This window comes from Sceloporus undulatus, chromosome 4 (genome assembly GCF_019175285.1).
Source record: "Sceloporus undulatus isolate JIND9_A2432 ecotype Alabama chromosome 4, SceUnd_v1.1, whole genome shotgun sequence".
Taxonomy (NCBI): Eukaryota; Metazoa; Chordata; class Lepidosauria; order Squamata; family Phrynosomatidae; genus Sceloporus; species Sceloporus undulatus.
In genome coordinates this window covers 106,248,718-106,263,527 of record NC_056525.1, presented here as the reverse complement: position 1 = coordinate 106,263,527, position 14,810 = coordinate 106,248,718, and the positions used below count along the sequence as shown (strand labels likewise).

At 42.0% G+C, this 14,810-nt stretch overlaps 1 protein-coding gene across 4 annotated transcripts in view; it reads left to right on the top strand.

Annotated features, from left to right (window-relative positions):
* AGL (amylo-alpha-1, 6-glucosidase, 4-alpha-glucanotransferase) overlaps positions 1–4,571 on the top strand; it is a 62,070-nt gene extending 57,499 nt beyond the window's left edge. For all 4 annotated transcript variants that reach the window (XM_042462021.1, XM_042462022.1, XM_042462019.1 and 1 more), the window contains 2 exons: positions 137–3,372; positions 3,598–4,571. In XM_042462021.1, the coding sequence (XP_042317955.1) occupies positions 137–254 (118 nt within the window). In that variant the 3' untranslated portion in view covers positions 255–3,372; positions 3,598–4,571. The remainder of the gene's footprint in view (positions 1–136; positions 3,373–3,597) is intronic.
* Positions 4,572–14,810: the final 10,239 nt, after the last annotated feature.

The following is a 14,810-nucleotide window of genomic DNA, read 5'->3' as shown; positions in this document are numbered from 1 at the left end:
ATCCCGTACTTATGTGAGATGTGTTCTTTTAAGTTGATAAATGAAAATAGTTACAGAACAGAACCCAGACATTATGGATTGATATTCCCTGCAACCCTGAGAATATAGTAATATATTGACTGTGTTTTCCTTACAGATCCCCTTGGAAGGGCCTTCCAGAACTGACTAATGAAAATGGTCAATATTGCCCTTTCAGCTGTGAAACACAGGCCTGGTCAATTGCTGTGATCCTTGAGGTTCTCTATGACCTGTAAAAACAATTATCTGTCTTCAGAACACATATATACACACACTGTTAGCTCTTGTCCTGAATGCAAATAACTGCGCTTCTCCTGTAGTTGATGTCCTGCTTTTCAAAATAGTTTTTGCCTGCACTTCCCAAACACTTGTAGGATCATTGGCAGGGGGAAGCAGAAGGAGTCCATTCTTCAACAACTACACCATGCATGTTTTTAAATTTCATAAAGTGAGGCCAGATCTTACTAGAGTGGGCCCATAGAATCAATGAGATTTTTATGTAAGTGTTGACCGCAAACTTCAACAATTGTTTCTGGTCGCTCTGTTTGGAGCTAACAGTGACATTATGGCCTGGCAGTTAAAGTGCCATCATTGAGAATATACTGTACTTAAATATTTTTAGAGCAACGGTTATATGAAATCTTATATAGTGACAAATTTTAAATGTAAAATATCTTGCATGCAGCAAGATTTTATGGAACTCCTAGGTTAATTTTCTTTTCCCAAGATTTTGCCACAGAACCTTGATTATGAGAACAAGTAGAAGGAAGAGAAGGCCAAACTAGCCATGTTTAACTCTAGACCTGCCACAGTAATGTAGAAATTGAAGGGCAAGGGGATCGTGTTTAGCAGAAGGAGCATACAGATGAGGAGTGTGAAAGCCTCACACAAAACTGCCATTGTCTACAGGCCCTCCTGCCTGCAAATTCCAGTATCTGAGCCTAGCTAAAAGAGCAGTGTCATCAGAAGACAACCAATTTGGAGAACAAAATTGAGGAAGCAAGACTTTGACTAAAAAGAGGGGAAGTAGGACATTGTATACATAGTTCACGTGCCCTGTTTACTCTTTAAAATGGACTGCCAAGGCTGCCCAAGCCGCCTTGTTTTATCAGATTGTCAAACTGAACTGCTGCATCAAAAGAAATCTCTATTGCAAACCCTTTAGGGGTTGCTATAAGGATGAGAAGAAAGAAAATGCTTTTTAGCAGGAAGTTCTCTAGATTGCCATTGTGTTCTGTGGATTATTGCAGGGAATTGTATGGCTTTCCAGTTGTTATTGAACTGCAATTCCCAACAGCCTTGCCAGCATAACAGTGGTGAGGAATGCTGGGAGATACAGTTCAACCACATGGAAAGGGCCTCATAACCTTGGTCTAATGATTGTATCTGGAACTCAGTAGCCTGTGCCATTATTTCAGTGCAATTAATTGACAACAGCCAGATTAGACAATAATGTTGTCTTTTTCAGGTGGAAAGAGTAAGACATGGCTTAAATTGCAGTGTGGTGACAATGCAGACTTTGCTGCCTATTTTTAATTTGTGTATGTAATAGTAATGATTTTATAATGTCCTTTCATAATTAAATCACTGTTGTTGAACATTTATCTCTGAAAAAGAAATAAATAGTTGGTGGTTTATAGAGGCATGCAGTCAAACAGTTTAAAGATAATATTGTACTGCAGCTACATTGTGGTATACTAAAATACCAGCCTTTTAAAAGCTGGTGTTCAATTTGTTCACACTGGTGCTTTGATATAATGAATAATTTTAAAGATCTTAGTGGTTGACACTTGCACTACTATTTCTTTTAATAAGCCTAATTGTGTGAGCAAGTTCCACCTAAATCATTTGAATGCTTTTTCATTAATAAAGAATAAAAATTTTCTGTAAAAACTTGGTTTTGACATTCCTAACCATTTCCAGTCATAGTAACGAAGGGGCTAATTATGGTCCTAAGTATCCAGTTTTCTTGTAGGCTTTTTTATAACCTCATTTACAAATAGATAACTAACCATTTGTTGCTTTTTAATGCCTCCTTACACACACAAAAGTTGTTAAAATTCCCCACTAAATTTTCTTAGTCAGTGAATATGTCCTCATTATAATGCATTATTTTATTTTATTTTTTGTAAAAATGGAACTTGCAGTGCTACTTCGCTTAATGTGTCCCATCAAACTCAGTAGGTTATTCTTTTGGGTAGATGTTTGTAGGTTTGCTCCGTTATATATTTAGAAAATGAACAATTGAATCTTAATTAGCTTTCATAATAAGTTTCCCCCATTCTAAAACGATTGAAACCCTTTACTCAGCTTAGTTGCTGGCAGTAAAAACTAAAACAGGTATCGGGAAAGTGCAGTTTGTGGCCTCAAGTTCCAATTTTGCAACCCCAGAGTCTTCCTGGTGACTCCTGAAGCCTCCCAACCAACACAGAAAATAATCATTTTCCACATAATTTGGGGAGGTTTGTTTTTGTTGTTGTTGTTGTTTTGCCTAAAAAACAGCCAAAATGAGCCAACACTCGCCATAAATGTGGCAGTTATATCTCCCACCCTAGAGCGCCCCCCCCCCCCCCCCCCACCCAAAGGTTAAAAAAATACCTAGCCAAAGAATCACCCAAAATGTGGCCAGAAGTGATACATCACTTCTGGTGCAGCTGGAATGCAACAGTGTTGTTTGCAGGGGGAAATCACGTGGGTGAAAATTGGTCCCAACCCACACACAGTTGGCCACTCCTGCAGGTGCAGATATTTTTGATCTCACAATGCAACCCCACAAGAAACTCTTTTAAAACGAATTCCGCCTCAGCCTTAAAGGCTGGTTTTGTAGTTGTTGTGTGCCTTCAAGACATTTCTGACTTATGACAACCCTTTCATGGGGTTTTCTTGGCAAGATTTGTTCATAGGAGGTGGTTGTAATTGCCTTTTCCTGAGGCTGAGAGCATGTGACTTCCTCAAGGTCACCCAGTGGGCTTCATGGCCGAGCTGGGAATTGAACCCTGGTCTCCAGAATAGTTCAACACTCAGCCACTATGCCACACTTTCATTAATCATGAGCCAAACAAAACATGAAAGCCCACAAACAGAGTGGCCCACAGGTTTATTCTTTCTTTCTCTCCATCTCTCTTCATTTCTAAGCAATTGCTTTTCAGCCAAACCTCAATGCCAAAAATCACCTCAGGTGGAGTAACAGTATTTGAAAAATGTAGTTGTTAAAAAGATGAGCAGGAGGGCCCATTCAGTAGTGCATGTGTGACTGTTGTTAAACTTTGATTACTCACCACATCTTTCTTTGTTGGTTGGGGCATTTCTGGCCTTTTACTCTAGGTCTGAAGCAAGTCGGGTTTATATCAGCACGTTACAGACTGCCCAAATAAAGCTGCTTCGGGTCTCTTTGGAGCTATGCTATTTAAATGATACATGGATCCTAAGAGTCCAGAGGTCACGCCAAAGCCACACTCCATTCCTAAGCACTGGAGTGCAGCTTTGGTGCAGCTTCCGGATTCTTCGGCTGCATGCATCATTTAAACAGCATACCTCCAAAGAGACCTGAAGCAGCTTTATTTTGGCAGTCTGTAACAGGCCTTTGAAAACAAAGTTTAGATACTTTTAAAAACTTCAGTCATTGTACAGGTGTACCAAATAGATTTCCACATATTTTGGCATTTTAGCAAGGCAGGTGGAATTGAATGGGGAAGTGTATATGTATGTAATAATTGGTTCTTTCATTGTTTTGAAGTTTTCTAAGTTGCACTGTCCTTTCTGCAAGCAGTATATATTTCTCATGCTAGCAGCTTTTATACAATAGTGCTAAAACAATTTTAAGTGTATGTAACTTCTGTATCTGTATGCAAATAACTATGAAAAGATTTTTAATGACATAACAAAAATATGCAGATGTTTAAAATATTAATTAATATGCCTTATTTGAAAAGCTAAGCACGATGCTCTTAACAATTGTGTCCTTCTATTTCATTGTCCTTTATGAGTATAGTGAACACGGCACTTTAAAATAAAAATGTCCATTTTGGCAATGATCTCAGACATTAATAGTTTACTGTAGAAATGATAGCTAGAAACTATGAGGATTTTTTAAAAAATTAAAATAACAGACTTGATAGTTGGGAAATATGATTATATATTACTCTTTACAACTTGTTCTGATAGAAACAATAAAGTTAACCATACACCTGACAAAACTTTCTGTAGGCAGATTGAACAAACTGAATTGGCCCTCTTATGGCATAACTGCTACCAGTCAGTGTTTCATTCTTTTGGTAGGGGAGCAAAGCCATTTTAGCTGTCACATATATACACATTTGCCTGTTGTTTATCTGTTGAAAGAGCTTTGTAACTTTCATTTCATTAGTATCAAACTAGAAAACAAAAATCCAAGGGCAGATTATGGGAATGCTGCACGTTGCACAATGAGGAATGCAACTATTGTACACACAAGTCCTGTGTTTTTGTCTGGTACAATTATTTTTGTTATATTGATGATATTTTAATGTAGTTATCTGTGAGTGACATTCAATAAAGTCTAACAAAAGATGCAATTATCTTCATTTATCCATCTCCTCAGCAGTCTAGTGGAGAACTGTGGTTGGGATCCCCAAGGACTAGCTTATGTTGTACAGGAACCAACCTGGGTGAAACTCTTCCAGTCCCATCATCCACCTTGCCACACTTTCCAGAGCCCATGAAAACTGCACAGACCTCTGGGCAGTGGAAGGGGATATGCTATAGGGCCCACTATATTCTGCTGCTGTTGTGATCCTCTAAAGCACATTCACAGTAGGAATACAGTTCTTGTAGGCCAGGGGTCAGTCAGTTCCCTGGCAATATAAGTGGAAGACTAAGGCTTTGTCTGCACTGCCAGGATACTCTGGGGGCAGCCTGAAGTATCCTGGCACTACAGCTGCCTTGGCCTGCCCCATTACCAGCTCCTCCATTCCCATGTCTGGGCAGCTGTCTACACAAGCATCCTGCTGGTCCTCCTGGCACTTCTGCTGTCTGCTCAGGTTGCTCACTTCTAAGTCAGAGCAAGGTGTCCCAATGATGAGCATAAAGCCAACCAGCCGCCTTGTTCTGACCTCCGAATGAGTGACCACAGTGACAACAAATGCACCAGGCAGGTCAGTGGGATGTCAATGCAGACAGTTGCCAAGGTGTAGGGATGAAGGGCTCTGGATCTTTTTAGAAGATCCAGAGCAACAGTTATGCATTTTAAGGCTGTAATACATACCTCAGTTCTGGTACATATACATGCCTGACAGCATCCAGATTGCTCACAGCAGAACCAGGGTGTGGGACATGCATTGTCTGCATAGGAAGACACCAGAACTGGGGGGGGGGGGAATAGGCATTTTGGCTCATGCAGACAAGGCCTTGGGGACTGCATTAGTCCTCCAGGAGAACTTGGAGGATTGCATCTGCTCCTGCAAAAACAAATCCTCTACTGTATTGCCCCTAAACCCACTCTATGGAACACAGAGGACATTTTGCGACATTTGAGGCATTTGGGACATTGTCCCAGGGGGCTCCAAACATGTGGAAATAACCTCTACACCCTCTGGAGATCTTTTTGGGGTACTTTGGAGCAAAAAAAAATGGGGTGGGGGGTTTGCAAAAAAATTTCTTTTTTTACCTCTGGCAGCCATAAGCATGGCTGGGAGAGCAGCACGTAACCCAGGGGCTGTATTTGCCTATCCCAAGTGCTAGGCAATCCCTTTTCAACCAGAGCTTCTGGTTGCTTAAGTATCCTGGTGGTTCATTGCAAGTTGAACCCAGCTGTTAGAAGATACAAACTTTAAGAGCCATGGTGTTATCATCTGCAGGGTGACCAGGCCTCCTAACTGCTAAGGAAGACAAGGCACCACAACATGTAGGGCAGTCAAGAAAAACATAGGGCATTCAAAATAAAAGCTAAAAACACTAATAGAAATATAATTTCATTTCATATAGTTCATTTACAACTATATTACATATATTATATTTTGATATACATTTTTCTGATGAACTTATCTTTGTTAAAATCACCCATCCCTGGTTTTCTCTTGTTGGGGAGGAGATGTTAAAAAATGATGCACACTAGGTATCAAACATGCTCAAAATGGAATTCCTCCCGGACAGGAAATTAAAATGTAGGACATGACAGAGAAAAAGGAGGATTTCTGGGCACCCTGGTCATAAGAGTGTTGGACTAAGACTATTTATTTTTTATTTATTGTATTTATTCTTTTCTTCTATCTTATATCCTGCCTTTCTCCCAATATAGGGACTCAGGGCAGCGGACTACTTAGTAGTAGTAGCGGTAGTAGTATTTATATTCCACCGTCCTTCCAGTTTAGGTCCCAAGGTGACTTGTAACAGTTAAAACAAATTGAAAACAACACGAGTCCAGCACAGATTCCTAGGTTTGGGAGATCTAGGCTGACGTCTCACTTAGCCATGAAACACATTTGTGACTGAGCCAGTCACACACTCCCAGGGTGTAGCCACACTGCAGAAATAAAGAAGCTTGACACCGCTTTAACTGCCACGAGTCACGACTCTAGTCTACAGAAGATCTGGGATCAATAGCTTGGTGAGCACCAGAGTGCTGTGATAGACCAGGCTGAATACTTCACCAAACTACAAATCCCATGATCCGACAGGATGGAAAGGATGTCCAACTGCTTTAACTCTGCAATGTGGCAGCAGCCTGTACTTCAAGCTTGAAGCGAGGAAGGAAAGAGCCATGTCCATTGCTGTGAGCTCATTGGAGGAAAGATGAGGTAGAAGAAATTTGACAGTTCCTCTCTTTCTTGGCATCTTTGCCTGATGGAAGGCCAACTGGAATTTATAAGGAGCTAGTTTTTCTAGACAGGCATACAGACCCAAGAGACAACTGGTATTGGGTTGGAGTTGGCATAATGTTACCTTTCTGCAAGGGAGGTCCTGTGCAGGAGTTAGAATGAGCACCATATGGTCCTCCTAATAAACTTAATCCAAAATAACTTTTAAAAGTTTGTATATAAAGCTGAACATATTACAGAGTAATATTTGTCAGGAAGAATGAACTTCTGGAAAGTAAATTGAAACACTAATGAGTATAATGGGACTGCTCCTTAGCAAGCATGCTTCAAACAGTTTACATAAGGGATGATATACTGTGAAAAAGTGTTTTGCTATTTGCGGCCCTAGCAAATGTTTCATGCTGAAAAGAATGCAGGAGTCATTTCTAAATCCAGCGTGACTCTGGGGCCTTGAAGGTTTTACATTCTCATTACAACCCAATTTGAAATTTAAAAAAAAATTATTAAGCGTTTCATTTGGAACAAAATGTGCAGATTATAAAGCCTGCCATTTTAAGCAAATTAGTACGGAAATCATTAGGATCCAAATCTGTTTAATATTACCTTGTTAAACAATTTTCACATATTGCATTTAAAAACCCATTGACAATGATAATTTTAAAGGGTGAAAAAGCATTCATCACATGCATTACGATAATTCCTAATGCATATGCCAATGCACACTCGGTATTTGAATATAAAGCTTCTCATGGCAATACCCTACATATTTTTAATATTTTTCTCTAATAGCTTTTATGGGGTCTTAATTTATAATGAAAGGAGTACTGGCATCACACAGACTAGAACGTTCTTTCAAAATTAGTTGGTTCAAAATGTGCATTGGGTTTTGAAGCATTTAATTCCAGTTTCTGTGTTTTTGTGCCTTCGAGTCACCTGTCAATTTATAGATGTCCTTTCAGAATAAAGGAAAGAAGGTGGGGAGGAGGGAAGAAATATGGCAGCACCTTTAAGAATAACAGGATTGGGGTTTTTTTTTTTTTATTTTGCAAGAGTTGTCATGGATATAAACTCACTTCTTCAGATGGCATTAAGGCCTCTGGTATAAAGCATATTTCAACGGTTCTGCAAATGAGGCAGAATGTAATAGGATCCGGAAAAATGCAATTCATGACCCTTACTCTAAGTTTTCAAAGGGCTGGGTAAAGTGATACAGGTCTTTCAGATATTTATAGCAGTCAGTGTTGATGTGTGATCCTGTTGCAAGTGAGTAGTTGCTTAAGCTTTTTTAAAAACTCAGAAAAAGGTGGTGGTGGCTGTCAATGAGAAAATATTGCCAGCTAGAGAGAGAGAAAATGCTTTTGCAACATATGTGACATTACATATTGGCCAGCAGAGGGATTATAAACAAATATCATGAATAATGGCTTCTCCCACTGTACATAGCTGGGTGGATTTGTTACGAAGTAGAGAAATTTCTCTTTAAAAATGAAAATTCTCAAAGACCTAGCAGTTTCAAGATAACTGTGTATTTTCATTTCTACATAGTGGCATTGGGAACTTTCACACACACAACATGATTATAGCACTATGAGCCCACTTTAACTGCCATGGCTGCATCCTGTGGATTCCTTGGGTTTATAGTTAGGAGATGGACTAGAGCTCTCTTTGAGAATTATAAATGCCCTTCTCTAAACTGCAAATATCAAGATTCCATAGAATGTTGCCATGACCAAAAAAAAGGTGGAATTAGTATAATTGTGTAGCATGATTCAGTACCTTTAAACTCTGGGGCATTTTTTTTAATGGAAGAGAAATGTTCGGGAGGCCCTCTGTCTTACATCATATAGGACAGTCTTATATTGAAGATGTAGGGCAATTCAAGTATCCTAAGGCTTCAGCCGTTGTTAAAGAAACAAAAATATTTAAATATCAAAAATATCAAAGCCAAGCCTGTTAGGGTCTAACTTTAAATCAGCAGAGTGGCAGAAAACACGTCCTTTTATTGCATTACACTTAGGGTTGCCATAACTGTCAACCTCCAAACCGGGAAAAATGGGGGGGGGATGTAGGACAATGTAGGACAAAATTTAACCCCAAATGTAGGACATATTTTTAAAATGGAGGACACACAAAAAAAATAATGATTTTAAAAAAGTATTGATATAAACTCATGTTTCTTAGGCATGCTCAAAATGGAGGACATTTGGCATTATTCCTTGACAGATGGCAGAAATGTACTTCCCTTTCTGGCCACCCCCCCCCCAATTCCAAAACACACACAGCAGCACAAGTCCAGGCATCCTCAGCATTTGAGTCAAGGTAGACAGGCAGCCCCTTGAGCCGGCAAACTATATGTTCCAAGCCTTCTTAGCAATTGCCCCCTTCCTCCTTCTCCTTGCTCCCTGCAACCCCCTCTTTTCCCCCAGGTACAGTGTATCTCCACTTACTATAAGGGGGATTTGTGAGTCAGTCTTTTTCTTTTTGCATGGGGGCAAAGCCCTGAGAAGCCCTGGATCCTTGAGAAGAAGAGGAAGGGGGCTTAGGGGGGGTAAATAGATAGAGGTTTAGATAGAAGGGATTAAATAAGGGCGTTAGAGAAAGAGGGGCTAGCGAAGGGAGGCTAGGCAGGGTTGCCATTAGTCAGAAAGGAGTTGGGCACACGACAGCAACCACAACAGCAGCAGCAGCAGCAGCCGAGGAGAAAAAGGAAAGGGAAGAGGGGAAGAAAAGAAAAAAGGGGAAGAAAAAGAAGAAGAGGAGGGGGAAGAGAAAGAAGGGAAGGAGGGGAAGAAAACAAAGAGGAGGAGGAGGAGGAAGAAAAGGAAGAAGAAGAGAAGAAAAAATGGGGGAAGAAAAAGGAAAGGAAGAAAAATGGCTTGCCGGCAAGGCTCTTTTCTGCCCTCGGCCGCGCCAGGGACCAAAGAGGAGACACTCCTCCTCATGAGGCTGGCTGGCCAATGGAGAGAGTGGAGCTGAAACAGCCCTGCCTCCTGCTAGCAGTCACAGGCTCCTGCGGCAGGGGAGGGCTGTCCAGCCATTGGCCAGCCACCCTGAAGGGCAGGAGCTCCTGCTCAGCCCACGCAGAGCCAGGGCAAAGCCAGGCAGGCAGCGAAAAGGCTGCAGGAGCAGCCGCAGCAGCAATGGCGGTGGCGGCTGCAGAACAGCCATGGTTGTTGCGGCGGTGGTGGCGGCAACCAGCTCAACCCGGAGATAAGAGCCAAACCGTGCCGTGACCGTGCCAAGGGGCCAAAAATCGGGTTTGTCACGCCCCCAGGGGGGTTATGGCAACCCTAATTACACTCTTAAAGCATTGCTATTCCATTTTAACTGGTCCGGTTGCCTCTTTTTGCATTATTGGATTTGCAGTTTAGAAAGAGGCATTTAGAATATTCGGCCAGAGAGATCTTAGAGCTCACTGAACTACAAACTCCAGAATGCAACAGGAGGCAGCCAGAGCAGCAAAAGTGGAATAGCAGCACTAAAAGAGCGTAGTGCGATGATCTCCACCTAGGGTTTGCCATATCCTGCCTAGGGGCGGGACATTCACGGTTTTTAACTGGTTGGGGAGGACCCATCCCGGTTTTTAATTTGCCCTGGGTTTGCCTACCTACCTATAGCCTCAGGTCCAGCCTGGCTGAGGACTCAGGGGAGGACTCTGACCCTGAGCCTGGCCCTAGTTCTGCCCTGAGAGCTCCAGCAAAGGCTGTGACTCCAGGGAGACAACCAGGAGCGAAACCTCCAGGCAACAGGGCCTTCTAGTACTGTGGGCATGGGGGAGGAGGACTAAGAGAACTACATACCTACTTTCAGCCAGAGAAGATATGAAAGGGGATGCCTCTGGCAGTCATGGAGGCTTTATGCAAAATGCCAACTAATCAAAGACCGGCTGCACTCGTGAGAGCTCATGATAAAAGCCTGGGTAGGACACCAGAGCCTTTATCAGAAACTATCAGATTTTTCTGCTGAAAGCACCTTGTTTCTTGACTCTCAGTTTTGATTTCTTGGCTTGGATCTTCAAACTGACTTGGACTGCTGGACTACACTCTTGGTTTGACCCTTTGGCTTATACCCGGACTGACTACTGACCTCATTTCTGGACTCTGCCTTTTGTCTGTAAGTCTGCCTTTTAAGACTTGCCTTACTCCTAGGGTTGCCATAAGTCTGGACCTCCAAACAGGGACAAATGTAGGACAAATGTAGGACAAAATGATCAAATGTAGGACATGTTTTTTTAAAAATGGAGGGCACGCAAAAAATTGATTATTTTTGAAATTTTTTTCATATAAATGCATGTTTCTTAGGCATGATCAAAATGGAGGACATTTGGCATTATTTCTAGACAGATGGCAGAAATGTGCTTCCCTTTCTGGCCAAAAACCAGAAGGGGAGGAAGAGTGGAAGAAGCAGAGGAGGAGGAAGAGGAGGAAGAAGAGGAAGAGGAAGAGGGGAAAAGGAGGAGGAAGAAGAGGAAGTAGAGAGGAAGAAAAAGGGGAGGAACAGGGGAAGGATGAGGTGGAGGAGGTGGAGAAGAAGAGGAGGAGGGAGAAGATGAAGAAGAAGGGGAGGAGGAGAGGAGAAGAAGAGGAGGAGGAAGAAGAGGAGGAGGAGGAGGAAAAAAGAAGAAGATGAAGAAGAAGGGGGAGGAGGGGGAGGAGGAGAGGAAGAAGAAGAGGAGAAGAAGATGAAGAAGGGGAGGAGGAGAAGAGAGGAGGAAAAAGAAGAGGAGGAGAGTAAGAAGAAAAGGAAGAAGAGGAAGAAGAGGCGAAGCCCTTTTCCCCTGTCAGGCCGTCTCCCTGGCCGACGGAGGAGGCGGCAAGGCAGGGGAAAAGGGCCTCGCCGAGGTGAAGCCCTTTTCCCCTGTCAGGCCGCCTCCCTCCCCAGCGGAGGAGGCCAAGCAGGGAACGAGCCTCGCTGAGGCGAGGCTCCTTTCCCTGCCTGGCATCCATCGCGGGGGCGGGGGGCCGTCCCGGGGGCGGGGCCAAACCGGGGCGGGACTGTGCTGACCCGCCCCAAACCGGGAAAGTCCCGCCCCCGGCGGGATATGGCAACCCTACTTACTCCACAAACTCTGTGTGGTGTTCTCTTGTTGTTTGGAATTTGCTATCAGCAGTTGGCTCCTGTCCTGAATACATAGAGTCTATATCTTGATCTAGCTAGTGAATAGTTCAGGTTAAGAAGAAATATTTATCTCACCATCTTTCCAAAGAAAGTTGATGGTGAAGGAAGATGAAGGACCCAACAGGGCAGGAGAAAATCTTTGAAAGTGTGAGTGCCAAAAGGGGGAGTGACCTAAGTCATACAATTAGAATGATAGGAGAGAGAGGGGGGGTTGTATGCAGGAAATCCCTATCTATATAAAGAAGAGAAAAGAGAATATAAAAATCTGTAAGGGCTGTAAGGAGGCAGTGCATGCATCTTGTTTTACCCATCAATAAATAAATTCAGCCTTATGCACCCACAAATTCTGCATCTATGGATTCTACCATCCCCAGCTTGAAAATATTTTTAAAAAATCAAATCCAGAAAGCAAAAATTCATTTTGCCATTTTATATCAGGAATACCCTTTTAGTACACCATTGTATTTAATGGGACTTGAGCATCTACAGATTTTGGTATCGATGGGGATCTTAAAACTCCAGCAGCCTTCAAGGGCCTGCTGTACTATCTAGACCAGAGGTGGATAAAATGCACAGTTTAGGCCATTATTGAGAGTTGATTTAGGGTTGCCAGATGCTAGTGTTCTGTTGCAACTTCAAATATTCAGGATTCCATGCTTAAGTGAATGTTGTTGTTGTTGTTGTTGTTGTCTTCAAGTCAAGTTTCTGACTTATGGTGCCCATAAGGTGAACCTACCATAGAGTTTTCTTGGCAAGATTTGTTCAGAGGGGGTTAGCCTTTGCCTTCCTCTTGGGTTTAGAGAGTGTGACTTGCTCAAGGGCAGACAATGGGTTTCTGTGGTCAAGCAGGGATTCAAACCCTAGTCTCCCAGAGTCCTAGTCCAGTACTCATACTATTACACCACACTGGCTCTCTTAGGTGACTATAGAGGTAGATTATATTCCCTTCCCCTGGGAAGGACTAATCTGTTTATAATGAAATACAATACCATTCATTATCATTTTCAGCAACCATTGTTGTTAGATGCAGTTGGCTGCATTTCCATCTTATATATCTGACAGGTAAATGATCACTTTAATCGAGCAGCAGGACTGTTTTGATGTTAACACATACCTTCCAAATGTGCTGCTCCACAGATTAGTTCATTCCCAAAACATCTACCCCCAAAGTCCTGCTCTCATGACACCATTAGCTGTAATTCTGAGGTTCAAATTGTGGTTTTAAAAAAAGCAATCTTTAACTTCCTATTAATGGATGTTTTTGTCGTGCCATTTCATTATGTTTGTTTAATATATAGCATCTGACCTGAGCCTCTAAGTGCAAGTGGAATGCAACGAATAAATAATAATTACCTTTGATATGTTAAGCTCCTAAGGCTCCCATTGATATCTGCTTTTCTGCTGGCATGGAAACAATGCGTGAAGTTTGTGGTGTATCAGAACATGTAGAAGAACTGTGTATTGTTTTATGAGAAATACCTCATCTCCTAGATGTGGCTGCACCAACTGTAACACCTAGTCTTTAGGGAAGCAAAGAAATAATACACCACACCAGATCTTTGAAATATTTGTCCAATAGCACAATGGCATATGCAATTCCTTCTGGAGCAATTTAAATTTGTGCACATTAGAAATCCATATTCTGTTTATTTTCCCATTTCCCACTGCCACTATCACCACTTCTGATTGCATATAGATTTTATTCAGTGTATCATCTGTTATGTTTTAGTGGCAGGAAAACATTTACCAGCTGTTAAAATAGAGCACAGATAGCATTTAAAAAATTGTTTCATATGTGGTATTCATCACTTCCTGTCAGATTGCCAGAAAAATGAATCTTTCATTCTGGTGGGTTCCACTCTGTGTCTGTGTGTGCGTATGTAGATAAAAACTGGAAGGAAACTGAATAATGTAAAAGTGATGCCAGCAGCTTATGCCACTAATCTCATCATCACTTGTGCATTGTGATTGAAGATCTTGAATTTTCTCTGTGGATTCTACTTTCCTATAGACTCTGGACATTCACTCTTCCTTGGGCTTGGGCTTGAGGGGTAATAACTGATATGCAAGTCAAGGGAGTCCCTTGACCTTCCCCACACTACTTCCTAGCCCAGACAACAGAAATGTCCAAATACCAACAGTACAAGGTGTTGGTTATCACCTTTAAAGACCTAAATGGCTTGGGTCCAAACTATCTCAGGGACCGCCTCCTCCCATATAATCCTCCCCGCACACTCCGGTCCTCTGGGAGGAATTTGCTGCAGCCTCAAAGATCTAGGCTTTCGGCTACCTCCCAGAGGGCGTTTTCTGTTGTCGCCCTCAGATTGTGGAACGACCTGCCGGACGAGATCCATCAACTGACATCTTTAGACAGCTTTAAAAAGGCTGTCAAGACGGATCTCTTCCGGCAGGCCTTTCCTGGATAGATAATCCCACCCTCAAGAACCCTATTCTCATGAGAGTCTCTAAGGTCCTCTCTGGAAATTTGAGTGGATTGCTGCCACAGTTTGCTGTTTTGTTTTTGTCTGTTTTGTAATGGTGTGTATGTGTTATGTTGTTTAATTTGTCAGTTTTAATTATAAGTGATTTAATAACTTTTTAAGGGGGGGAGAGGGAAGTTTTTGTATATATTGTATTGTATTTTATTATTGTTAGCCGCCCCGATTGACCTCAAAGGGGAGAGATATAAATTAAATTATTATTATTATTATTATTATTATTATTATTATTATATCCTGAAGCAGTGGCATCACTAGGGGTGGCATCATCCTGTGCGGTAACTCATAGTACCACCCCTCTGTTGACCTCTTCCCATACCATATCATACCTTAGTAATGTTTTTATTCACGTACAATGAGCCTGCGCCATACACGGGCTTCC